Source organism: Antechinus flavipes, chromosome 3 (assembly GCF_016432865.1).
Source record: "Antechinus flavipes isolate AdamAnt ecotype Samford, QLD, Australia chromosome 3, AdamAnt_v2, whole genome shotgun sequence".
Classification (NCBI taxonomy): domain Eukaryota; kingdom Metazoa; phylum Chordata; class Mammalia; order Dasyuromorphia; family Dasyuridae; genus Antechinus; species Antechinus flavipes.
This window is the reverse complement of record NC_067400.1, coordinates 58,058,762-58,086,033: the sequence shown is the minus strand read 5'-3', so window position 1 is coordinate 58,086,033 and position 27,272 is coordinate 58,058,762. Positions and strand designations below refer to the sequence as shown.

The following is a 27,272-nucleotide window of genomic DNA, read 5'->3' as shown; positions in this document are numbered from 1 at the left end:
AGCAAAAAAAAAATTATTATACAATTTATACATACTAAAATATTTTCTTTTTTTTTTTTTAAACCACTAGAAATAATGCAGAACAAAACCTAATCAACATAAGGACTTAATTTGGAAAAATTAAAATTAAAACAAGAAAAAAGCCAATTAAGACAGAACAAAGATTCATGGTTGTGAGGTTAGATTAGTTAAGTGCAATTTGAGTAGTGAAACATGCTAAAATTGTATCCTTGGGTTTTTGTTTATTTACCAAATCTTTAAATTAAACATGACTCAAGAAATGTTGGAAGCAGGGAAATATAATTGGGATTTCTCATTTCTTTTATCTTTCTGTTACCCAACTTATACAATGCGCAAAGTGCTAAGCAACACTACAAAAACACATTTACATCAACACTGAAGACCTGGGAAAATGAAATTCCAACAATTTTATTTTTTAATGAGCTGTATTTTCTAAATTTTTGTTTTATTTTTTTTTCCTGTTTTCATACAGTATTGAAAACAAAACGCGGCACATTCACATTTTCCCAAGGAACTGTAAAGATGATCTCTACAGGGATAACGTTGAAAAGCCTGAAGCTCAATCAATTGATGTTGAAAACTCTCAAAGGGAGTAAAGGCTTGATCTGAATGGTCTAGTACACGTACTGCAATTTAATAGAAGAGATGGTCGTCTTAATATTTAATGATTTAAAAGAACTTCCCAGTTCATGCGAAGAGTATAGTCCAAGAATAAATCAATTTTCTGAACGCATTTTATGCTACGTAAGTGTATACTTTGCGATCCTCAGGTGTTCGTGCCAAATATTCTCTCTCAATAAGTCCTTCAATACGTTTTTTAATAACAACTGGACTTGGTAAGAATCGGGCCTTCAGCTGTTGAGTTACCTAAAAAGGGAGGAGGGAAAAAAAGACCAACCCTTAATTGTCTAATAGAAAATTCATCACAGAAAAAGTTGTACTATAAATGTGCAAACCTCATCTGTTTTGAATAAGAAAGTCTATGTATGGTCTTGACCTTAAAACATATAGTTCAAATCATTATTATAATTTCTGTAAGTTTTCATTTGAAAACTGAAAGTCTATACAATTTGATGATGTCCTGAACACTAAAGCTCACTCTGAGCTTCACTTTGTTGAAGCAGAAAACTGGTGATAATTAGAATATTGGATAATTTTAGACTAGAATGTATGAGGTGAGTAATGCTAGAAAATCTTTTCTCCATCTTGGTCTACAATTCTCCATTTTGTCACTTTTCCAAGATGAAAGCCAAACAATCAAATGTGAAAAGAAACAAATAAAAAATAAGAAAATGAAGGATTCAAAGCCTATTTTTTATCTAAATTATGGGACTGGCCTTCAATATTACAATCATTAATTCAAATTCCTATATGACTGAACTGCTATTTGACAAAAGTGCAAAGTCAAATGATGATACTAATAGTACAGTACAGATAAAAGAAAATTCAGAATCACATCTGGAAGGCTCAAATGGATTAATATATAAATATTATATGATATGCAAACCTTAAAGTATTATGCAAATGCCAAGTATTATCATTTGATGAATCTGAAACTGAATCTCAATACATGTAATGATTTTAAGGCGATGTTAAAACATTCACCATTCTGAAGCAGATGACACAAAATAAGTCAAGCAAAAAAGCTACTCTGATAGACCACAAACATCATCATGAAAGCAGTGTCTTTCATTCTGCTATAATTTTTCTTTATTAAGTACTCAAACTTTGACTTCCAAAATAAGTACAAAAATTTTTTCCTAGAAAAGGCATTAAAAATGGTAAGGCCATCATTACCATATTATGCTTTCTAGTGTAAATTTTACCAGAAACATGTAAATATGTCCATCTGGAGGGAGAAAAATGGTTCACCAAAGTTTTTTAGACATTTTTTTAAGCTCTTAAATGTTATATTTGCTATTATTACAAATAAATGTGAATTGTTAAAGATCTATTTTTTTGAAACACTCTGCGTCTGCACTATGAAAAAAGTCTATCCTTTAAAATTGAAGAGATTTTAATGTCTTGGCTATCAGTGGCTATTTGTAAAGTTTACTCTTACTTGTTGACAACCCATATTTTAAAATTTTATATAAAAAAGTAATTCTTACTGGTTCTCCTGCTCATTTAGGATGTTTTAATCTTACCTCTGCTACTAGCACATTGTGCTGCATCTTCTTTCTAGATTTCATTATCCGTACTATAGCAGCCTCTATCTCATGCTTTCTGTCGTCATCTACTTTCTGCCTTGTTTCTTTTCTTTCTGGGTCTGATTCTCCTTGTTTGGCAGCAACTATAAGAGTAATAAAGCAAATGTTATATAAGTTATTTAGAATAAAACAAGTTATATATAATAAAATAATGTTATCTACAAGATATACACAGAATGAATATAGGAATGTTCACTGAAAACATTCCTGTAAGTTAAGTGACATTCTTAAGAAATGTCCCAATATTTGAATACTATTGTATTTATAAATAATCACAACTATTCATAATATTATCACATACAATTTAATTCTTATTTGTTATATCCCACTATACTATTCAGTCATTTTTTTGAAGATCACATTTTATATATGACACAACAAAATGACAAGAAATCTAGTTTCAGGTTCCCTCTCTTATTTTTCCTTCCTTTCTCTAAGTCAGGCACTCTTTTAAAAAGGAAAAGAAAAAAAAAGTAATTTCAAGGGTAGTTTCTAGACATGTTTAATACTAGAATTTGTCAGGGCAACAAGATTCATCGCAGATTCATTTTATTTCCATAATATCATTAAATCATGTGGTAGAAAGGGACTTTCCAAAGTCACCTATTCCATCTAAATTGCCTGTAACATCTCATGAGGTCCAATGAATCAATATGTGTTGTGAATGTGGGACTATTTTTTCTTAAAGCTTACTCACTTAAATTTCATGTGGCAAAAGAATGAAAACTCAGGAAGGAAAAGAACGTTTCCAATTAGTTAAAAATATATTTTACACATAAAGTAATTACTTTTATTACTATTTTTTAATTCGTTATGTTGTTGTGAATTGTGAACAAGTCTTATTTTTTTTAAAGCAGCAACAAATGAACAACAACATGGAAAGGAATTTTAAAATACCTGCATGTAAATAGAAACCACCAATCTCTTAGTAGAGATTGATATTCTATGGTGAACTTTTAAAAATATGTATAAACAAATTCTTTTCTAAAGGAACAGGAAGAAATAACTCCACTTGAGACATTTGAAAGTTCTTTTTATTACTGCAATTTACAAGCAACATAATGAAATTTTATGTTATGTTTATGCGAATTAAAAAAAAAAATCCAAGCATCAATTTCTTAACAGCCTTTTAATGGATTTTTATTCATGAAAAATAAGCATTTTTGTTACCCATCTGAATATCTGAAAATGTTCCTATTTTGTCCTTTTTAATTTACTCTTCTGCATGCTCATTTTTCCCTTCAAGCTCAGGTGAGCAGTATTAAAAATCCATTCTTAATGTAAGATTTCAGCATTGCATGATGTTTTTAAGGAACAACAGGTAAACACCAATACAGATACCTGTTTGAATCTTGACTCTGTGCAGTTTGGATGTGAACTGGTCATTCACCGTAAACATGTGACCATTTTCTATTTCCTTTGACTTGGGCTCTTTTGTGAGAACACGTTGTGTTGGTTTGCCACATGCAAGGGACTGCAGGGCCCTAACAAGTTCTCTTTCAGGGATATCAGTCTCTTGTTGAATTTCCTGAAAATTCATCAGATCAATACAATTAGATTTTTTTTTTAAAGAAAGATCCAAACAGATTAGGCTATCAGAAAAGAGAATGACCAAGAAGTCAAGGGAAATTACATTAAAGTAAACTCACAAAAGTGCCATCTCTACATATATTACGCTATAATAAAACTTCAACCAACTGGGAAAAAAGGACCAATGTGAATAAAAGAATATTTTTAAAATAAATTTTTAACCCTCAAAAATAAAGCATTTTCATTGTTTCCAGGAGTTTTCAAATAACTAGGTCAGCAGTACATATGCAAGTAGGGGTCATTCAGGAAGAATGAATTGTGACTATCATCACTCATTCCCAGACATTTCCAAAATACTTAAATTAAAAAAACTTTTGCAGACATATAAAAATATTTCCTCTAGATGTACTAATGGCATCAATTTCCTTAGTAAATACTTTTTAAAAAATTGAAAATGGTACAACCATTGCCTAGCTAAAAATCACAAATTTTAAATTATTAAATTCAAATTAATACAATTTATAGTACATATTTAGAATATGAAAATGTTTAAACATGGTTGGTAATTAACACTAAGCAAAAGTTAAAATCAGAGAGAGACAGTTTAAGTTATGTAATGCTAAAAAAAAAACTGTCATTAGAATAAATGTATGATCTATTTTTTCTCATACACATTCTAATTGGTCTAACTTCACTCTGTAGAAGCAATGTGAAAGGGAAAAAAATCTTTGTACTCGTTTACTTCAAACTCCAGTATGCTTTTTAGCCACTAAATACTACTTTCATGATCACTGGTGTCTGGAGCAAATATCTAACAAAAATGAGGTTGGTACCTTTAGTCTTGTTTCACTGTATTAGGAAGCCTGTTCTTTTTCAAAGGTCCAGTTTATCATTATCAGACACAAATCATTCCTAAAGAAAAGGCAAGGGAGCAGCTCAGAAGAGTGGGCTAAACTCCTGCCACCACTTCAGCAGCACTGCACAGTATGAACACATAAACAGGAATGGTCATGCTCACTGTTTATGTGACTGATGAGATGAATCACTTTTCAAAGATCAAGAATGCTTTAGAATATCTTTTTATATAAATTCTTGATTTCTTTTATAATTGGGAAGTGACGAATTCTAAATGACATGGTCATCATCAATGACTATATATTTTTCCTCTTAGCAATTTCTTTCATTTTTATTTCTTCATGTCCATTGCTGAAGCTTATAAATTTCTGGCAATTGAAAAAGGAGTGTTGGGAAACAGATTTTTTTCAACTTCGGGAGATGATAAACATAAATTTTCTAATTTGTCATTTAGTCTAGAGGAGATAATCACTGAAGCCCTTCATTTTTGAGGATTTAAGTTGTCTAATCAAATTTAAACAAGTAAAAATTTTGGTACACTGTGGCATAACACCTTTTAAAAAAAACTTTGATGCAAGAATATGATTCTAGTATTGATCATAGCACAATTAACTTGGTCTATCAAAGTCCTATAGCTAATTAATAATCCTGCATAATTAAGAATACTCTGAAAATATGTTTATAAAATAAGTTAGTGACTATTGAGGGAACTCGCTTGTGACTCAAGACAAGATAAATAGCTGTGTTTTTTTCCCATGGTTCCTCAAATCAAAGTTAAGATTTTTAAAAGAAAATTATCAATTTAAAATTGTTTAGCTTACACTGGATCACTTGCTCAAGAAAAATATCTTAACTCAAATTAAAAGTCAATTGATTTTCTTGCTAAGTTCACACCAAGATCAAAAAATAGTCTTTTAAATAAGGTCCTAGTGATGCAGGAAATGTTCTAATGGAAATTCTGAACTACACCAGAATGGATAATAGTAAGTAAAACTAAGCATCTAAATGAAGAAAATCAAATTCCAAGCTTTACACCTACCAAATACCCATGTTATTAAATATGGAAACTGCTGCATAGAAAATAAACACAATATAAATGCCCCTGCCCTTCATCAGGGTCTTAAGAATTGACAGGTTTAGAAATTTTATAATACATAAAGACTTACTAATGACAGTTTTTCAAAAGGAATAAAAGATAGTTCAAACAAATAGAAAAATTGAAACTGCTAAGATATTGTGAAGGGAAAAAAAAAACTTTCCTCAAAGATTTTCACTTTTTCTTTTTTTAAAAGAAAAAATGACATCCAGTAAACATGAAATAAGTTGTGTGTGTGTGTGTGTGTGTGTTTGTTTTAGGAAAGGAAAAAAGGAAAAAGACTTTATGGCAAAAAAAAAAGCATAATGGAGAGGATTAGCAATATTTCTATCTAGGAAACCAATTCCAAATTCTAACAATTAATTCTAGTTTGAAAATAAATTGAATGGAAAGAACAGAGTGCATTTTAAAAGTACAATGATTCCCATGAAGAAGTCAAAGTCTATGTTGTGGACAGAAAGGAAGGACAATCACCAGGGTTATGATGTTTAATGGCTTAAAGGAGTCTCTAATCAGAAGAATGGGTGAGTCAATTTTAGCACCATGAAAGACATATCTCACTGGATCTTCATTCTCATAGGGTATTCTAGCAAGGAACTGTGAGTTGGAAAAAAGAATTGCAATAAAAGTCAACTCCACAAATAAACAATATTAGAATAATGTTTCAAACACTTTCAAACACAGTTTTATGCTCCATAAAGCAGGAATGAGATAGGTAGCATTACATTAAGACACAGAAATTTGTGATCTTCAAGTTAAAATTATACCAGTTAAATAAAACTCACAGAGTTGTAAATCATACCTCAAATGTATATTTTTCTCTATTATTAAAGAGCATTAATATTGTCATCTGGAAAGTAGAGACTTGCAATATGTGCTTCCGTGTATTAGAGCCAGTAACTTGGGCACCTCCAACACCAACTTCTGATCCATCTTCCTATTTTTAAAAATAAAAATAGAACAATAAAATTAATTTTAAAATTCTTTTTTCTATTTAAACTTCAATTACTTCTGGTGTACACTATCTTTTATTATTCTCATAAAAATTTCATAGCTTCTGTCACTTTGCCTGGATCAAGATTTAGAAACGCATTTTAGTATTAAGAAATAATACACTGGATATGTAAATGACACACAAATTACTTTAAAACAATTAAATGGGAAAAAAAAATCAGTTGATGAGAAGGTCTATGTTTTAATAATTTACTAAGGATTAATATTATAAGACTTTGAAGGATTAACAATATAAGATTTTTGTATATATTTTGGAAATATACCAATTTTTTCAAAACCATTCCAAAAATAATTTTAGAAAAAGATTGATAAATTTATTCTTATGTTACATGGGAGAAAAAAATCATGAACAAAAAGCTAATAAATAAGAAATGTTTAAACATTATAACTTAAATATTTCAACAACTTCTGGTAATAAAGTTTGAGTCAGTTAAAAGATCTTCAAAATTTGTTAAAAAATACTAATCAAGACAACTCTAAGTTATAATATGGTAACCACTTCTGCAAAATTAATTATATAAATATTAGGGTATGTAGGAATAGGAATTTACCATTGGCAGATTTGAAGACTGATATAAAAATTTTAGAGAGCAATGTAGCAATATGTAGTAAGTCTCAAAAATGATCATACCTTTCAACAATCAGAGTATAATGCAAAAATTCAATCTCTGTCAAAAAAAAAAAAATTTACAAGGAAAAAACATTTATCTGTGTGAAAATGTTGGTTGACACTCCATTTTCTGATGGGAAAAATTGGTGACAATCTCTATGTCACAAACTTGGAAACTGGCTAAATACATTATAGTTGTTATGGTAATCAAATATGATGGTTCCATAAAAATAACATATAGGGAGTACACAATGAAATGTGGAAAGAATTATGAGGTAATCCAGAAAGAAAAAGCATTACAAGTAGAACTAGATATTTATTAAAAACAAGTAAGGAGCATAAATTATTAAACATTTGTTAAATGCTTAGTATTTATATAAGGTTTTATTCTGTATATTTATTTATTTTTGGTTATTAAATAATTTAAAAGTTTTCTTTTAAAGTCTACTAGTAATTCAATTCCAACTTCCAAACATTGAAAGGAGTCGATTTATCTGAAGAATCTTTGTAACCCCTGGTTATTTTATCCCTGATTGGTAAGTATACTTCAATTTTATCTCGGGGATTAGTGCTTATTTCAACACATCTTCAAAATTTATATAAGTGATGGATTTTAAAATAATATGAATATATTATTAAAATGATAATAAATGAATGCAGTTTCATTCCAATCTATGCACAATTGTGATAATTCTAAACTTGTTTTATGGAAATAATGACTGGATTCATAATTTAGCTGGCATAGGAAATTCTTGGGTGAGGGAAGTCTCCCATGGAAACTGGTACTTTCCTTCATCACCTTAGAACTACTGAGTGTACCGAGGTTAAGTGACTTGCTCAGGGATCACTAATTCAGTGTACATCAGAAACAGGACTTCTTTCTGACTCAGATTGGCTCTCTGTTCATTACACCAAACTGCCTCCTTTATATTATACACAGCTGACAAAAACATCAAGACAGAAAAATTTTATCCATTAGTAACTTAGAACTATTATTTTAAGTCAGCTTATTCTTTTAACATTTTTATTTTTATAAATTTTCTTGAGGTACTTAAAGCAAGCAAAAGATTGAGAATAGCAAACAATAAAATACAATCTCATTGTTCTGAATTAAATATTAAAAGATTCACTGTTTTCCTAATTTTAAAATGCTAGCCAATTATAAAATTTCACACTTAATTTACTTTCAACTTTTTTGCCTACTTGCAAAATTATCTAGTCCATGAGATCTCAGGATTACCAAAACATAAGAATTCTAGTCACTTTTGGTGAACTTAACATTAAAAAATTTATATACTTTAATGCTTATATGAGCTTAAGCTTTCTATGAGAATTTTTAGTCTTAGTAATTGTTAACACTTAGACTTTAGGACAAGACTTATAGCAAAAAACCTGTTTGTAAAATGAAAAAAGTTAAATGAGGTAAGAAAACAATCAAAATCCAGGTTCTTACCTACCAGCCCTCTTAAGAATTTGTATATCTGTATTCTATATGACCAAATAAAAGCTAACCACAATAATTTACTTCAAAGATAGTATTTTTAAATTTTAGATTATTTAGTATAGGTATATACAAAAATTCAAACACTTACCTTTTTAACTGGTCCATAAAAGGTGGCATTGAGATCTGCAGAACCCATATGGTGCTGGAGTGTCAGTTGGCGACCACTGTGTTTGGCTAAATAAAACCTACAGCATTACAAAAAAATAACAATTCACATACAAAAAAAATTTAACAATTCATATACTTTATATATTTTAAAATATAGGAAGATAATAACCAATTGTATCTTGTAGCTGAGAATATCAATGGCCAAAGAGAATTGACTTGCTCTAAGTCACACTAGTACATATGGGAAGAATGGAGCCAACCTTCGAAGAGGCATTTAGCAGAGGCACTGTCACTCAGGTAACATTCCACCATAGCAACTGAATACTCTTAAAATAGCCATTGTGTTATAATTTAAAAGTAGTTGAAATACTATTGAGTCCATGCCTCTGCCTCCATGTATTCCTGCAAAAGACTTTTCAAAAAAGCATCAAATAGAAGACACTAATAATATATTACTCTCAAAAACAAACCAGCATAAAATCAATGTGCCAATTTTCCAAACACCATTGTTTTAAGATCCATCAAGAATTTTATAGTTGGTATATTTTTCAAGATCTTTCATTCACAGCAATATACTTCTTGAAATTACTTTCATGGTGTTCCTGGGTTCCCCATTTTAGATGAAATTTAATGATTTTTACTACATATGCAAAAGAAAAAAAATGCATTTAAACCTGTATTCTTTCTTAAATCTCTAACTTACTTCAATGTGAAGCAGTATTGGTACTGGAAACACAAAGCCTAATTTAGTATTTACCTTCTAAATATTTCAAAAGCATGTCTTGGTGCTGGCGGGATGTTGCACTTTGGTGTGGCTGACTGAGTGGGCCAGTATCCTGTTGTGAGGACTCGAACTGTGAGGTCAACACCACCTAATGATACCTATGCACAACAGGGACAAATATCTCAAATTTTAATTAGAATTAATTATATCTTTCAATTAAATACAATGAGTTAATGCTGTAAGGCTGGCCTTAAGTTGGTAATAAGCACATGGCAAAGCAGGGTTCTAACCTCTAAAATTACTTATTTAACATCCCATCTTCATACACGAGTATAATTTCCTCTGCCTAAAACAGAGCACACAGCAGAGATATGTGTACTGTTAAATTTTGTGACCCTCCCTTACCATCTACTAGACTTGACTTTTTCAAAAATCTACCAGTATTTACTACATATAAAGAAATAATGTTGGTAAGAGCAGAAGATCTGAGAGAAAAATATTGAGCAGTTAATCCTATAAAAGAAACTATTTATAGAGAACTAAGTTTCAGTTTAAGAACAAGGGTCAATAGTGAGAAGGTTCAAGAAAAACAAGTTGTGATCTTTAAACACATCTATAAGGTCATGAAGTTTACTTTAAATTGTAAAGGAAACTGTCAAGATATCACAATGATCTCTTTCTGTAAAGATATTTCTAGTATTAGTTCTTCTTTGCTGAAGTTTTAGAAACATTATATAGGCATCCCTGACCCTGAACTACAAATGTACAGATAAAACAAAAATCCTTTTCATCTCAATTTAACATTTCAAACCACTTAATTTGAGTTTTCCATTTCTTAATTCCTTATATGAGCCTCATAATAAAGTTTGAAGAAAAGTATTTTAACTATATGATGCAAACTCATTTAACTATCATAATCTATGACTCTTCAGATACTTATTTTCACAGCATTGTGTTAAGGATGCAATAACAAAAACTTAACAATTCCTGAACTTAAAGGAGTTTGCATTCTACTGGAGGAATACAGTATAAAAGCAGATATCTTAGAATAATAACTCAGGGCAAAAAATTCAGGAAGATTAGAAAATGTTTCATGGAGGAGGTGCGATTCCACTGAGACTTGAAGGGACACAAGGATCAGAGAGATAAGTATGAGCAGAAAGTATATTGTAGGCTTCAAAGTATGGGTTATGCATATACCTAGGTGAAAGGAGTGTCAAGTTTGATTACAACAAAATTCATGAAGGAAAGTATTGTGTAATAAGACTGCAAAGCATAGCAGGAACAAGATTATACTGGGCTAAAAATGCCAGGCTACCAGCTAGTAAAGGTTTTGATTAAGGGAGTGATATGATCAGACTTTTGGCTAGAAAAATCATTTTGATAATTGTGCGAAGGAAGAAATATATTTGGGAGGAAGCAGGAAAACCAGAGTCTAAAGCAGTAATCGGCAGGTGATTTGTGTGAACACAAAAGAATGTAATGAATTCACGAAATATTGTGGGGGTTTTAATGGACAAGTCTTTTGCAGCTTACTGGATATATTAGATGTGAGATGCCAAGAAATTAATAATTTATAGACTATCCATTTGGATACTGAAAAGGTCATGGTAGCCTGAAAGAAACAGAAGTATGGAGGAGCAAGAGGAAAATATTCAAGTTCTGCTGTTAAATCACTAAGTTTGAATGCATATTAAACTACTTTGAGACATTTAGCAGCAGCTGAAAATGTGAGGCTGGAGTTTAGAAAAGAAAGGGACAGGAAAGTTGTAATGGGCATTAATACTAGTCAAAGTGACTCATTCATTCAGACTTGTTCTCAAAATAAATGTTCTCTTGTTTATGCTTACTTCATTCTTCATTATTTCATGAGTCTTATTGTCTTTTTAAGACCTTTGAGAATCTGTCTACAAAAGATCCCTCAAATTCTTTTTCTTCTGATCTTGCTTACATGTTTTATTAGCACAAAACCTTTTAAATTTAATGTAACTGATATCCTTTTTTCACACCTTTGTTTTTATTCATAAAGTGTTTACCTATCCTTAAGTCTTCTAAGTCACATGTTCCATGTTCTTCAAGTTTTCTTATTGTGACATTATCCTGATGGTCGATGCCCAGTTTCTGCCATATTGTTTTCCAGTTTTTAACAAATAATGAAGTCTTATCCCCAAATCTTAAAGTTTTTAAATTTGCCAAACAAAAGAGTTTGTGTATTTTCCTGTTGTAAAGTGTATGTCTACTCTATTTTGCTGATCTAACTTTCTTAGTATTTGATAGTTTTGATTATTACTGCCTTAAAACATAATTTAAAATCTGTTGCTACTAAATCTTTCTTCCTTTACATTTTTTTATTAGTTCCTTTAAACTTTTGCTTTTCTGTACTTTCAAATGAAGTATCATGTATTTCTAATTCAGTTAAATTTTTTTTTTTTGGTAATTTAATTGGCATGGCCTTGAAAAGATAAATTGGTTCAGGTTTTGGTAAAATTGTCATTATATGGAGATGTCTACCCACAAACAATTCTTCTCCAATTATCTTAATCTGGTTTTATTTATCTAAAAAAGTTTTTTTTTTTTTAAACATAATTTTGTTTATATAGTTTTGGGGTTTCTTTTGGCAAGGGTACTCTTAGGTGTTTTACAATATCTACACTTATTTTAAAGAAAATAAAAAGATTTTCAATAAAGGAGACTCTAAAAGCTCTCACCAAGTAGCATATTCATTTTTATTTTTTAAATTAAAAATTTTTTATTTTGTTAAATATTTCCCAACTTAAATTTTTTTTCCATTCTTTTAAAAAAAAAATTGAGTTCCAAAATCTCTCTCCTTTACCTTCTCCACAACATGAAAAGACAAGGAAAAAATGTATATATAGACATGCAAAATAAATTTCCATATCAACTAAGTTAACACCTCGTCCCCCTTCCCTCCCCCCCCCCCCCCAATACACACACAACACACAGTGAAAGTATGCTCAATCTTCACTAGAGTTCAGTTCTCTCTCCAGAGATCTTTTTTTTTTTTTTTGGGTCATAGGACCTTTGGACTGTTTTAGATCACTGTCTTGATCAGAGTAGCTGGGTCTTTCACAGCAGATTACTGTTTTAATACTGCTGTCCCTACATACAACTTTTCTAACTTCTGCTCACCTCTTTTACAACAAGTCACGTAAGACTTCCCAGGTTTTTCTAAAACCATGCTGCTTTGTCATTACTTATAGCACAACTATATTCCAACACAATTATGTACCACAACTTGTTCAATCTCTCCTTAAGTTTATGAGGCTTGCTTCTTTTTGAAAAGTTGTAATTATTAGTAAGTTTTTCCTTAAAGTAAACCTAAATTAGTGTTTTTGTAGTCTAACTTTTTCAAAATCAAAATTAATGGAGAGTGAAGTAGAGAAGAACTTTACCTAAGGAAGATTTTTATAGTAAATTTCTCTGATAAAAGTCTAATATTCCAAAATTCCAAAAATTGAGATAACCATATAAGAACAAAGGTCTTTCTCCAGTAGAGAAATGAATAAAAGATGTATGAATGGTATTTCCCAAAGGAAGAAATGCAAGCTATCAAAAAGCACATAAAAAATGTTCCAAATTATATATATTTTAAAATATAATTTAGCATAATATAGAACATGATAAAGAAAAATAAGAAATCTGAAGAGCTACCAAAAAAAAATTCTGAAGGATTCTCAGCATCAATACTCATTCATTCTTCCACCTTCCTTTTCTATTTCAGAGCTCTCAGCCTCCCTTGCTCCTTCTCACTCAAAGTTAATTTATCTTTTTTTTTTTTTTTAAAATCATATTCCTCTAGTACTTTATACTAGACATACAGGTACTTTCCCCTAGGCTACATTGGTTTACTTATCTTAGTCTAAAAATCTGTTCAGTATTCTTCAGAGCTAAGAAACTTGTTCTTTAAACATTTTTTATTCCATCCAGTTAATGTTCCATCTCTCTACTCCATATTACAATCAAACTTTTTGAAAAAATGGATCCATTCCCATTCTCGCCAACCCCCTATAATTTGGCTTTCAAATTACCTACAGAAGGTCATCAATGGCTTCCTAATCACCAAACACCCCCTTACCCCCTTGTCTTTATTTTCTTTGGCTTATCTCTACCTACCTATCTACCAACAGCTTATATGTATGAACAACCTCTCAATGTTGATAAGAAAGGAACCATATGGAAGATTATATATGTGAGTGAATGTATGCAGTCAAATTAATTATAATAACTTGTGCCCTTCCCACACTCAAGCTAGATGGAAGACTGACTCATCTGTCTATTCTCTCTGTCACACACACACACACGAAAAAGCAAGCAGGATGATTTAAGAAAAACATAGACAACTTATACTGTTTAATGCAAAGTGAGAGAAATACTTATTTATATTCTAGGATTAAGGCTTTTTCTTTTTCTTTTCTCATTTAGAGAGCAGTCCCTTTAGGGTCAATCAGCCAGTCCCTGAAAGACAAGGCTTACTGATGAGATTTCTCAAATTGTATGAGACTATTTCCTAAATCTTGAGTGGGGACCCCATCTAACTTAGGAGATCTTGGTTTATCTGTCTCAAAGCAATTAAGTCATTCCCTTTTACTCCTCCACTGGAATTTAGGGTTACCTAGCTCCTGAAGGAGAAAACCAACCAGAATGGAGAGTAGACATGGATTCTTTTGTCCCAACCATTGGAAGTGGCTGAGTGTCTTGATAAAAAAAAAAATGCCATCCACCTTCAGAGAGAAAAAACCGAGGGAGACCGAATGCAGATTAGAGCATAATTTTTTAAAACTTTATTTTCCTTGCCCTTCTTTCATTTATTTATTTATTTATTTTTGCGGTATGGCTAATAGGGAATATGTTTTGCAGGACTCCACATGTATAATTAATCACTTTTCTTGCTTTCTCAATGGGTAGGAGAGGAGCAGATGAAAGGTCAGAATTCACAATCAAAATTTAAAAGAACACAGTAAATAAGTAAATTGGGAGAGGAGAAAGGTGGCACACATAAAATTGGTATGCCTCAAAATAGTTATTAAATGCATTAATATAAATTTCAAAAAGAGAAAGAAAAACTGTTTACCAAAATTAACCAAATTGTCTCTTATTTATCTTGACCCCAAATCTCTTCTGTTCTGTACCTCTCCTCTCCACTATAAATACTATTATTATACTAATAATTACAGAAAAAAGGCATCCAAGAATGTTTCTAATTTAATAATGAATCTGTAATGTGAAACACCCTGCTTTGATTAGAGCCATCTCAACAAATAGGAGATATACTAAACCAATCTTCTTCATATTTATTTATGATTGGTATAGTCAAATACTATACTCTTCCCCCATCCCCCCCCAGGTATTATTTAAGATTGATTCCTTCAATAAGAAAAAAAAAAATTTCCCCTTTTCTTTCTTTCTTCTTCTTCTTTTTTTTTTTTTTTTTTTGGGGGGGGGGGGGAGAGGATGCAGGAGGGAAGGGGGAGAGTCTTGGTCCAATATAGTAGGAGTCCCAAAGTTTAAAAGTCAATATGCTAATATGTAGTTCTAGCAGAGCTGACTAGTTCTGATAGAGCTTAAATGAAGGGGGTTGGTATGCTTTTGTCATATCTTGGCATAGACACTCACTGTATCCATTGTATATGGTATAATTTTTTTGTATTTGGATAACAAATTTATTTTGAGTTTATCATGGACTGGACTGCTTTCTAATTTGCTTAATAATTTTTGCCAAAGAGGGAATTCTTTCTCAAGTTCACCAAAGATGAGATTATGTTTTGTGAAATTTCTTTGCTAAGAAGATTTCACTGATTTAGTTTTCTATTTTTGAACCAGTATCAAAATATTTTCATGATTATAGATTTGAAACAGAATTTGAGGTCTGGAAATGCTATTCTCCTCTTCATTCCTATTTTTGCAGCTTCTTTATCTAGAAAATCTATACATTCTTTTGTTCATCCAAATGAACCGTGGTATAAGTATTGTTTGTTTCAGCATTAAAAAATTATTAATAATTAAGTTGTGTTACTTGGAGTCATCAGCCTTAAATTCAAATGGACTATATAACATATTATATTTATAAATGGAAGTTTATAATCCATATGGACAATCTCAGTCATATTTATTCACAAGTATAGACACCAAAGAAGACTGTTGGGTATGGTGTGACTTATCAGATAGATAAACTACTATTTTTCAAATTTTTGCCACATACTTGGAAAACTATACACACACACACACACACACACACACACACACACACACACACACACAGAGTGCTTAGAACATGGCTTTCTATTACACACACACAGTGCTTAGAACATGGCTTTCTATTCCATAAGTAATCAGTATTAATAAATTGCTATAACATTACTATAGTAGTATCATTTCTACTATGAGGAATTTGTAGTATAATCTAGATTCTTCTGGATGATGTTGTTTTTTTCAAACAAGTTAAAATCAATGTTCTCAATTTTTAAAAATTCAATGTAAATATAAAAAAATTAATTTTTTGTTTATTCTGATTTTACATAAAAACAATGAGGGACAAAAGGTGATTTTCTGAGATGATACAATTTAACAGAATTTTACAAGTTAGGTGTCCTTTCTAGTAATAGTTTTTCTGTATGTCTCTTGTTTTTAGCAATAATCTTATACCATATTGTTCAGAATAAAAATGTTTTTAAATAACAAAGAATCCGAGTTATACACAAAAGCTTTTTTATATTGAAAGAATATTCAAAGATTCTGAAAAGTTTTGTGAGCTATGAAAGAAAAGCTCTCTGAAAAAATATTCAATACTTAATACACAATATATAAGAAGCAAATAACTGCTTACAGCCCTCAATGAAGTAGAATAAAGTTAGCTCACTATCAAAAGAGAAGACTTTGGTTATGTTGCTTACCAAACAGAATGTTTACTGTGAAAAAGTTTACATTAAAAATATTGATGTGTAGATAGATAAATATGAATACCAGAAAAATAAAAATAGTCTTACTCCTGTGGCTTGTAGATGCTGCCTGAATTCATCCATAGTTGTATTTGAGATGCTCATATCCCTGAACATTCCTTCCAGTTTTGATGTGAACTGACATCCACATTCAGTCTTTGGAAATAAAGAAAACATAAACAAAAACTAAATCTTTTATGCATTAAATTAACTCTCAATGTTTTTATAGAAAATTAAATACAAAATCTCTTTTAATAGTAAGGTTAATCTTTATTAAATTATTTTGAGGAAAAACGGTGACAAGGCCAAGATAAAGCTTTTGAAATGTGAATTACCTCCACTAAATTCAGTTAGCTGAGGAGAAAAGAGAGTGGAATGAAGAGTATTCAGGTAGCACTAAATGAATTACAAAAGACACTGGAATTCTTAGGATTTTATTAACTCTAGAAAAAGGCATCATATGGAACAAACTACATTAACTGCGAGGAGAAAAAAAATTTACAAATTAAAAGCTTACTTAAAATGTTTTCAATCACATAACATCTCACAATGTTAACAATCACATTACCTGTGTTAAACTTTAACATCTGTATTAAATATTAATAGGTGTGATATTTTATCTTACCTTTAATTTAGATATCATATTTTTTTCGGAGTCATCAGAAACACTTTTATTTGTAAGAAGTCTTCGGGCCAAATGTTGTTTATAGTAACGTTCAAATACATCTTTTTCTTGCATAAACCTAAATAGGACCATTGCCTTATCCAATATTGTTTCTACTTCTTGTTCTGTAAGCTGTAAAATTAATGAAATAATTCAGAAATCTGATTTCTATGAAAAGAACTACCACATAAACATAAATGTGTAACAAACAAATGCATAAGGGATATCAATGGTTGAAAAAGAACCTCTTACTTTTTGTACGGCAGGCAATTAACTATAGCTGCACTTACTATGTTTCCTTCTTTGCTTTTCATATGTCCTTTCCCACTAACCCATTTTCCACTTCTCTCTCCTCTCTAACCAATAAATCTATATCCAGTCTACCTGAGAGCCACACATTACTTTTTTCTAAATGCTACTGAATGGAGGGTTTTTTTTTTTTTTTAAATTCATCTACTTCTACAAAATGTGGGAAAAACAAATGAATTTTGGGAAATTTACAGCAATCTGTCATTCATGATAAAGAGATAACAAATTTTAAAAGTCAAACTATTCCTCCGACATCTCTCAAACAGGTAATAATCACCTATTAGATTTGTATTTTGATAGACATTACCATTCCTCTTTTTTTTTTATCTCAGACAACAATTGATAGGTCTTATAAGAATCCAACAACAGAGAGTCATCTTGGAAGAGTGGACAGAGCTGTCCCCCAAGGACAGAAATAGCTGGCACTCAGGTCCACCTCTGAAATATGTTGGTGATGTCCTGAGCACATCAGTTTAACTTTTGGCAGTCCTCCAAGATTATCCTGCAGACGAAGTACCAAGAAACCTTGGTGTCTTCACCTGTGAGTTTCTGATGACAATGAGATGACGGGTCCAGTTTTTATCAAAAACTTTTCATCCCTACTTAAACTTTCCCAAACTCCTGCTCCTTTAATCATCTGAGCTGAGAACTTAGTCTTATATTTCATTGAAAAAAGAGACCATTTGCTAAAACCTCATTATTTCCTCAGCTCATGTCATTCAGAGGTTTCAAGCCACTATTTCCTCCTTCAAGTCTATTTCACATAAAGACACGGCCCATTTTCTTGCCATGGATGGAATTCTTTACATGTACAAATCATTCTACTGCATGCCATCTTCTGCAGCAGATGGCCCTCACTATCACCTATCTTTTAGCAGTTTCCTGTCTCTTGGCTGCTCCCTCACTGCCTACAAATAAACTCTCATCCCTAACAAAAAACTCATACTTAAGCCATCCAAATTCTGCAAGTTGTCATCCCAGAGTTCTTCTCTCCAAACACCTATAGGAGGTACACAATTGATGACTTCCCATCCTTTCCTCTATCTCCTTAACTCTCTGTGGTGTGGCTTTCAACCTGATCATTTAATTGAAACTGCTCTCTCTAAGTTACCAACAATCTCTTAATTGTCTAGCCTAATGGCCTTTTCTCAATTCGATATCCCCATACTTTTTACACTCTGCAACTTAAGACACAGTTTAGCTTTCTTTTTCTCAACACTAACTTTTCTACATTCCTCACTCCTGCTTTTGACTAAATGACATCCACTTCTTTTTCTCCATCCACTTCATGCCTGCTAAGAGTGGATGCCTTCCAAAGTACTGTTTTGGGTTCTCTTCTCTCCTCCTGTACTGGATCACTTGATGATCGCATCAATGGCCATGGATTTAACTATTTATTTATCATCTCTATGCAAAGAATTTAGATCTAATGATTCTTCTTTTCCTTTCCCCAGTTTTGCAAATCCAGTTGCCATTTAAACATCTTGAACTTGATATCCCATATGCATCTTGGGATGCATCTTATACGCATCTTAAACCCAACATGTCTGGAAACGAACCAATTATATTCATTCCAATACTTCCCTTCTAACAAACCTCCTTATTGTGATTGAGCATTAGTATCCCAAATGACGCACCTTGGGTTAGTGAGCAGAACACCAGGCTCAAACCACGTGTCATCCTCAGCTCCATACTCCAAGCTCCCCACTCCCATCCAATCAGTGGCCAGATTTTGTCCTCTCTACCTTTGTAACACCTTGAGTATATGCCTCCTTCTCTCCTTTGACACTACCACCCTTCTGGGAACTCTCATCACCTCACAGCTGGATTGTTGTCATAGCCTGCTGACTGTTGTCCCTGCTTCTAATGCCAATCTACTTTATAATCAGCTATCAAACTGATCTTCCTACAGCACAAGCCTAACTGTCACCCTTTTATTTGTTAAACACCACTGGCTTCCCACTACCTTCAAAATCAATATAAAATCTTTAGTTTGCTTTTCAAAGCCCTTTGTAACCACCTCCTCCCCACCCTACTTCAAGGTCTTCATACAACTTACCGTCTTCCACCTAATGAACAATCCAGTGACACTGATCTCCTTGGCTGTTATTAGCACAAGACACTCTGCCTCCCAATTCTGAATGTTTTCAAAGATTGGCCACTCTCCTCCTCTTGCTTCCTCAAGTCTCAACTAAAGTCTTTCTGAAATCAGTCTTTCTTAATGTTAGTGTCTTCCCTATAAGATTATACCAAATTTAACATGGATCTGTCTTGTCTGTACATTGTTGTTTGTCTGTTGTCTCTCTCATCAGGCTGCAAATTCCTTGAGAAGAGGAATTGTTTTGTTTGTTTTTTAGGCTGTATCCCTCAAGTTTAGCACAATGTCTGGGCACATAGAAGATGCTTAATAAATACTAAATGACTCTCCCTTTTCTCACACAATATATAACTCTGTATCAAACGTGTCAAGTATATTACCTATTTAGCTGAACTTAAAATGTATAACTTCTACCCCCTTAATTGGTTCCAAAAGTATGAAATATAAGTCATTGATAAGTACGTTCAAAAAAGAGCTGTGACAATTGTAGCTAGAGGCTCATTCACTGAGAAAACTCCACCACAGCTTTATTGTCTTTTATGGTGTGGTCTTGATACCTATTCTGCTGATTAAAATATAAAAAGTATATGTTTCACAATGCATCAATACTAAAATAATTCATAAAAGATTTCATATAACACACGAATCATAAAAAGTAATTTGTCTTTTTGCTGTTCTAATTTTTCCATTGATTTTACTTTTATATAGCCTCAAATATATTCATACTTACTCCTTTGACTCCCTTTTTAAGCTTATCATCAATAAATAATGAGAGGTATTCTGGGGATCTGGAGTTGAGGTTGAGAAAATACTCAAAGTCACCCGCAATTGTCTGTTTAAAGAGCCGGTCATTATTGAATGATTCTTGGAGAAAGCGATCAAACCTACTCTTCAGATCCAGTAAACCCTTACGAGGAGAAAAAAAAAAGAAAAAAAAGAGGACATTTTGATAAATTCTAATTTTTTTTACTGAATTGATGTAATGCACAATTATTTTAAGGTGGGGAGAAATTAGCTGACTCTACTTATAACAATGAATTAGCTACATCAAAGATCACAGAAGTTAGTAGAAGAAGGAGAAAGGGAAATGTTAACCAGAATAAGAACAGGAGGAAGAGTTGTTAAATGCCTTAGAAAATTCTACAATTGGTTATTAAAAATATGGCTGGTGCATCTGAAAAAATAAGTGGTGATCCCAAAAAGTTAGGCTGGCTTCATTAATATCAAGTTTATTGATTATCAATTATGGAAATGCAAACTTTGATTTAGATATCATATCTTTTTCAGAGTCATTAGAAACACTTTTATTTGTAAGAAGTCTTCGGGCCAAATGTTGTTTATAGTAACGTTACACCTTACACTTTTCTGATTGGTTAACATAACAGAAAAACAATATGATACATGCTGGAGGAGATTAAAGAAAACTAATGAACTGTTGGTAGAACTGTGAACTGATCAAGTCATTCTGTATCAAAGTTTGGAACTGTGCCCAAAGAGTTATGAAACTGTACATATGCAACATACCCAATAATAAAACTCGAAAGATGGGGGGGGAAAAGGGCTTATATGTATAAAAATATTGATAACAATTGTATTTTATGGTGGTGAAGAACTGGAAATTGAGGGAATGCCCATCAATTGTAGAAGGCCTGAACAAATTATAGTATGTGATTGTGATGGAACTCTATTGTGGGATAAGAAATGACAAGAAGGACACTCTCAATAAAACCTGGAGGCTTTTATGAACTTGTGAAAAGTGAACTGAACTGCACCAGAAGAACAATATATACAGTACACAATAACAGCAATATTGTATAAGGATCAATTCTCAGCAATATAATGATATCCAATGATTGTGAAGGATTCTTGATGAAAAATGCTATCCCTGCCACCAGAGAAAGGACTAATGAAATCTCAATGCAAGTTGAAGCATACTTTTTTAAAATTTTCTTTTTCATTCTTGATTTTTTGGATCTTTTGCTTCATGACTAATAGGGAAATGTTTTACATAAGTGTACATATATGGGCAATCTATATCAAACTGCTTGTCTTCTCAAATGGGAGTAGGAGGAGAGAAAATGGAGAGAATAAATAAGGGAGAGAACTTGGAACTTAATTTCTGTTTACATTTAACAAAAAAAAAAAAAACACACACACACACAAAACTGAATATATAAAAAGGAAAGGTTCAATTAAACTAACCTCCACCCCTCCACCCCAATTCCTTTATTGATCAGATTGTTAATTAGTATGGCGTTTTTAGCAAAGCATTTGTAAAGTATCTAGCACTTCTCATAAGGAGAATAAACTATAGACTACATGACCAAACAATTTGATGGACTCTGAACTGGCTAGATAGAAAGGAGAGGAATAGTTATTTATGGTCTGATGTCAGGAGATCAAGAGAAGAACTGTGGTAAAACTGTCTGATTGCTGTTTAATACTTTTATCAATGATCTAGGTAAGGGATCATAAACAATTTAAAAATAACAAAACAAAACAAAAATATGGAATAAGTTAACACAGAGAACATGCCACCAAAAAATCTTGACAGGTCAGAAAACTGGGCTGACTCTAATGTAATTATATTTAACAGCTATAAATTAGTTGCCAAAAAGAAATCAACTTCACAAATATAAAATTGAAGTAAAATGGGTAGAGGGCAGTTATTCTGAAACAAATCTGAGGGTTTCAATGGACTGCTGGCTCAAGATGTCAACACTCTGAAATGGTACCTCATTGGGCTCTGCATTCTCTGGATGGAACTGACAGAAAATGACTCACAATATTTGTCACTTTTCTCCAAACATTTAAGATATCCCAGCTGTCAAATGATCATTTATGGCATAGTCAAGTTCGAAACTATTTATATTAAGATCTAAAGGCATTTTAAAAACTCCCAATATTCTTACTGTCATGACTGTTTTAAAAAACTATTAACTGAAATACTCATATAAAAGATATACAAATACGTACCTGAATATAATCAACTGGATTCTTTCCTTCCCCTTCCTCAGAAACAAGGGCTTTACCTTGTTCCCTTAGATATGAGCTCATACACTCACACATAGTTTTCAAACCATTTGGCACACGGCTAAATAACTTGTACATGCAGGCAAGGTCTACAATTAGAAAGAAAAAAAGTGATTAAAGTAAAATTTTTTAAATATGAGTAAAAACAAAGTACTCTATTCTAAAAAGACTATTAATTAATGCTGCAATGAGTGCTTCATTAAGATTAAAAAATACAACTAGAATTAGATATTACACAAATAAGTTTGATTCAAACTTATTTTCCTTGAGATGTTAAAAGTTAAAATTATAAAATAGAAATCTCAAAATATCAAAATTAGAATACACATTTACAGCAAAACAAATTTTCAAAATGACATCAAAATTTTAGAGGAGAACCTTGAATTCATTTATCTACTATAATTCTTATATTAGATATGTGGTTTCTGTAAATACCTTATAAAAATGAAATTGTGATAACAATGTTTATGATAACAATTAGGGAAAAAAAATCAAAATGACCTCAAGCTCTATAGGTATTGAAAACAATTTTTTTTGATTCTGTTCATCTTTTGAAAGTCATGTGACAATCATGACTAATTACTTCAGCCAAAGAATCTAAGAATCACATAAAAAAAGATAATGGAAAAATTTCTTAAGACAAACATCATTTGAACATTTCTCATCCTTGCAAACTTTGTTTGAAACAAAGGGAAAGAAAAGCCTTCTCTTCACTAAACCTTCTCAGAATAACTACAAACTCTTCTACTGGGAAGCAATAAATAGTCTACCATCATACCTATATTATAAAATTCTGTTATACTGTAAATTTGTAATCTTTCATTTAGGATAATTACTGCCCCTCTCCCATTTTATGGCTATTATTAGATTAAAATGTAAGAAACTTGAAATTTAAAAAAGATTATTATAATTAAATGCTACTCTATTAAATCTCTTTATGGTTTAGAACTAACCTTATGTTCCTGAAGGCTATGACAATGGGAGTACCCGGAACAGCTTGTTGTACAAGCCCATTGATACCCATCACATCTGTCTACCGAGGATGAACCTATCTAAATTCAGAGAGGTTTTTCACTTTGTTGGCAAATAATCTCAATAAGACTTCACTTTCACTACTATGAATTTTTGTTGGGTGAGGATGGCAAGGGGGTAGGGGAGAGGGAGAGAGATTACCTTCATCAAAATCTTCAGATTCCTGTACTGAATTACATTTTGATGAATACTTTTTCTTCATTAAAATGGAATAGTTTTGAGAATGATTTTGTTGTTGTAATTATCACTGTTACTTGAAATATATTCAAAAGTATTAATAAGGGAAAATTTTTAAATGGATTAATACTAACAAGAGGATGTTCATCAGTTTGGTTAAATCATACAGAGAATCTTGTTAATAAAATAATTTAACACACATTTTAAAAACGAAATGGGGCATATAAATTGTTATTTAGCATAAACCAGTATTTTTATACCCATATTTGGTTTAACATTTAACCTTTTAATATAAAAATTACATTTTAAATTATTACTTTTGACCAATGAAGTTTTTGAAATATTATCTTAAAATGGTAAAAGATTATTCAGAATCCACTAATTAGGAAACCTGACAATGATTACTACTGAATTTCTCAAGTTTAAAAACTAGTGTTTTGAGTCTGACCGATATAGCCATACCAAATTAAATTTGTAAAACAAAAGCACTTTGGACAAACTAGTACTCAAATATCCCATTGTTAAATTTGTATATGTGTAATTAAAAGTTTTCTGTAGGTAGCTTATATTTATTTTGCATATGGTTTTTTATTTTGTTGTAAAAGAAAAAGAATTGGTCAGAAATGATGTAAGAAAATGAAAGATTTTTGGCAACAGCAGTAAGAACATTCAAGAACTATTTACTAGTTCAGAAAAGTTCCTATCCTCAAACACTTACTATAACTTGGAGAAAGTATGATAGGCCAAATATGAGGAGAAATGTCTTAAAAGAGTTTTCTAGTGAGTAATAATTATCTTAACCAAATACACATAAATGATTAACTTTTGTTTGGTGCCTACTATGTTTCATGCTCTGTACAAAACACTTTATAAAAAGCATCTCAATTGATCCTCACATCCCTAGAAGGCAGATGCTATTATTATTCCTATTTTATAATTACGAAAACTAAGGTAAACAGGTGATGAGATAAGATTTAAATTTAGGTCTTTCTGAGCACAGGTCTTTGCATCCTACAGTCCTGGCAGAAAGTAGAACTTGACATAAATCTTAAAGGAAAGTAAGAATTCTAAAAGGCAAGAGTGAGGAAGGAGATGACTGCAAGCATGAGAGTAAGTGAGGGTAAATACACAAAGGATCATAATTCTAGAGCTGAGAAGGATAGGAGGTTACTGATAGGCCAACTCTTCCATTTACAAATGAGAAAACTGAGGCTCAATGATGATTAGTGATGTGCTCAGAAACAAACAAGTGATACAAGAAGGATTTCAACCCAGATCTTTGGAATTCCAATTTCCATACTCTTATCAACTGCCTCTGAATACTTGGTACCAGTTATCAAAGCTTGTTTCTCTCTCCCCAAAATGACTTGTATGCTGCTTCTCCTTCACTCTACTTACACACTTACCACCCTAGTTCAAGCTCATATTACCTCTCCCTGGACTGATGCAATAGCTATGAATCAGACAAATCATTTTCCATTAATCTTTTTAAATATTTTAGATATAACTAGAAACATTCCCAAACTCCTTTAGTAAAATTGGGTGTACAGAAAATAGCTATTAACAATTCTAACAAGAAACACAAAGTATCAGAGAGTTGCATTTGCATTTTTATTACAATATTAATTTAAAAACAAATTTGATGACAATGAAAATAGCACAAAAGCAATTGCTTTCTGTAGTTTCTCTCAATAAGTTTTAACTGCCTCTGTAGTCTCTGTCTTTTCTAAAGTCATTCTAGGAAAACAAAGACAAAAGAAAGTAGTGTGATATAGTGGTAGGATCCTTGGAAGTATGTTTTACTTCTAAAATTCTATAATCTAAACATGAGCATCAATAAGACAGTTAATTCCCAAATTGTGAAGTATTTGATTTTTCTCTAAAATCTTTGAAAGTAAGAGTTTCTGGTTGTTCTGTCTTACCTTTCAATGTTCTTCAATATAAATTTAAAATTCTAAGAACTTTTCTAATAAAGTCTAAAAAGGTAAATAGTCAACCACAACTATTCTGAAACCATATTAACCACTTGAAAAAAAATTAACACACACATACACAAAATCAATGATTTAATTCTAAACAATCACAAAATAGAAGTTCAGAAACCTCGGAAAAGATCAATGTCCACAATTACTTTTAAAAAAATTTGTAGGAAAAGCATCCTGGAGCTCACCTTTTTTCTGCAAGGGGAAATTCAAGTGAAGGAGGGAAAATGGAGAGAGAAAAGAAGGGAGCCAGGAGATTATAAAGTTCTTCTAAAACAGTTCTAAGATTCTTAGTAGGCAGACACGCCAGAAGCAGAGAAGCTCAAGTACTTAAGATCAATAAGAGAGTAATCCCAGAATGATGCTCTATTATTACCCCTGAAGAACCTACATCAATATTTGAAAAACCACAATTAATTTCAAAAACTCATAAAATTTAAAGAACCTGCCAACACTAGATATTTTTAAAACTTACCTTCTGTTTTTCCATTTTTCAACATATGCACAAGCCCAGAATTCTCCATTTCTACTATGGTCTTCATATGTTTAGAAATTAGTTCTCTCTCAACCACCTTCACAATCGGCTCCTCAGTCGATTTATCTAGGCAGTGCATCACTCGTTCTATTTCTTCATTAATTCTTGCTTCTACTTTCTTTATATAAACTGAAGCACTGTTTTCAGCTAAAAATTTCTGACTTTCCATCTGTTATTAAAAAAAAAAATTCTTGAATAACTTTTTTACATATAGAAGACCTAAAATGTAAAATATTTGTGTTTTTATTTTCACTTCTACACTACTGATCACAAGACAATATCTTAAAAAGATATTATAGACATTTTATGTAGGTTGTTGAAAGGATCCTAATTATAATGATTCTTTAAAAAAAAAAAAAATCTAGTCTATAAATCAAATGATGTTCTTCAACTATAAGACTTAAGTCTGAAAAAGCATACCTTTGAAGTTAAATAAGTATCTAAAACCAACTCTGCAGAGATTCTGATCATTGTTTATTGACCCTTTCTCACTCTAATTTGATTGATATTAAAGAGAGTATCAAAAAATTACATGATAGATGAACAAGATAACTACCTTAATCTACAGAGAAAAATACCTTTTTTATATATCTTGTATAAAGTCTATAATCATCAGATATGACTTGAATTCCTTAAGTTACTATTTAAAATGTCTAGTAAAACTTTTGTCACCATATAGCAACTTTCGTTATAAAATAACTAGTAAAAATAGCCATGCTGCCTATTTTGGGAACTTGTTTTACAAATGAACATTTAAACAAAAGTAAAAACTAAATGAAACACTAAAATGCTTTGTGCTAAAAATGTTGTTTTC

The 27,272-nt window shown here is 31.4% G+C and overlaps 1 protein-coding gene across 2 annotated transcripts in view; it reads right to left on the bottom strand.

Moving 5' to 3' along the window:
* Nucleotides 1-413: 413 nt before the first annotated feature.
* The window catches only part of CUL3 (cullin 3), a 104,968-nt gene continuing 78,109 nt past the window's right edge, over nt 414-27,272 (bottom strand). For both annotated transcript variants that reach the window (XM_051983447.1, XM_051983448.1), the window contains exons 6-16: nt 26,399-26,627; nt 22,676-22,821; nt 20,430-20,606; nt 17,254-17,424; nt 16,677-16,784; nt 9,706-9,830; nt 8,929-9,025; nt 6,515-6,649; nt 3,573-3,759; nt 2,169-2,314; nt 414-888 (exon numbers count right to left, since the gene is read on the bottom strand). In XM_051983447.1, coding sequence (XP_051839407.1) covers nt 757-888; nt 2,169-2,314; nt 3,573-3,759; nt 6,515-6,649; nt 8,929-9,025; nt 9,706-9,830; nt 16,677-16,784; nt 17,254-17,424; nt 20,430-20,606; nt 22,676-22,821; nt 26,399-26,627 — 1,653 coding nt within the window. In that variant the 3' untranslated portion in view covers nt 414-756. The remainder of the gene's footprint in view (nt 889-2,168; nt 2,315-3,572; nt 3,760-6,514; nt 6,650-8,928; nt 9,026-9,705; nt 9,831-16,676; nt 16,785-17,253; nt 17,425-20,429; nt 20,607-22,675; nt 22,822-26,398; nt 26,628-27,272) is intronic.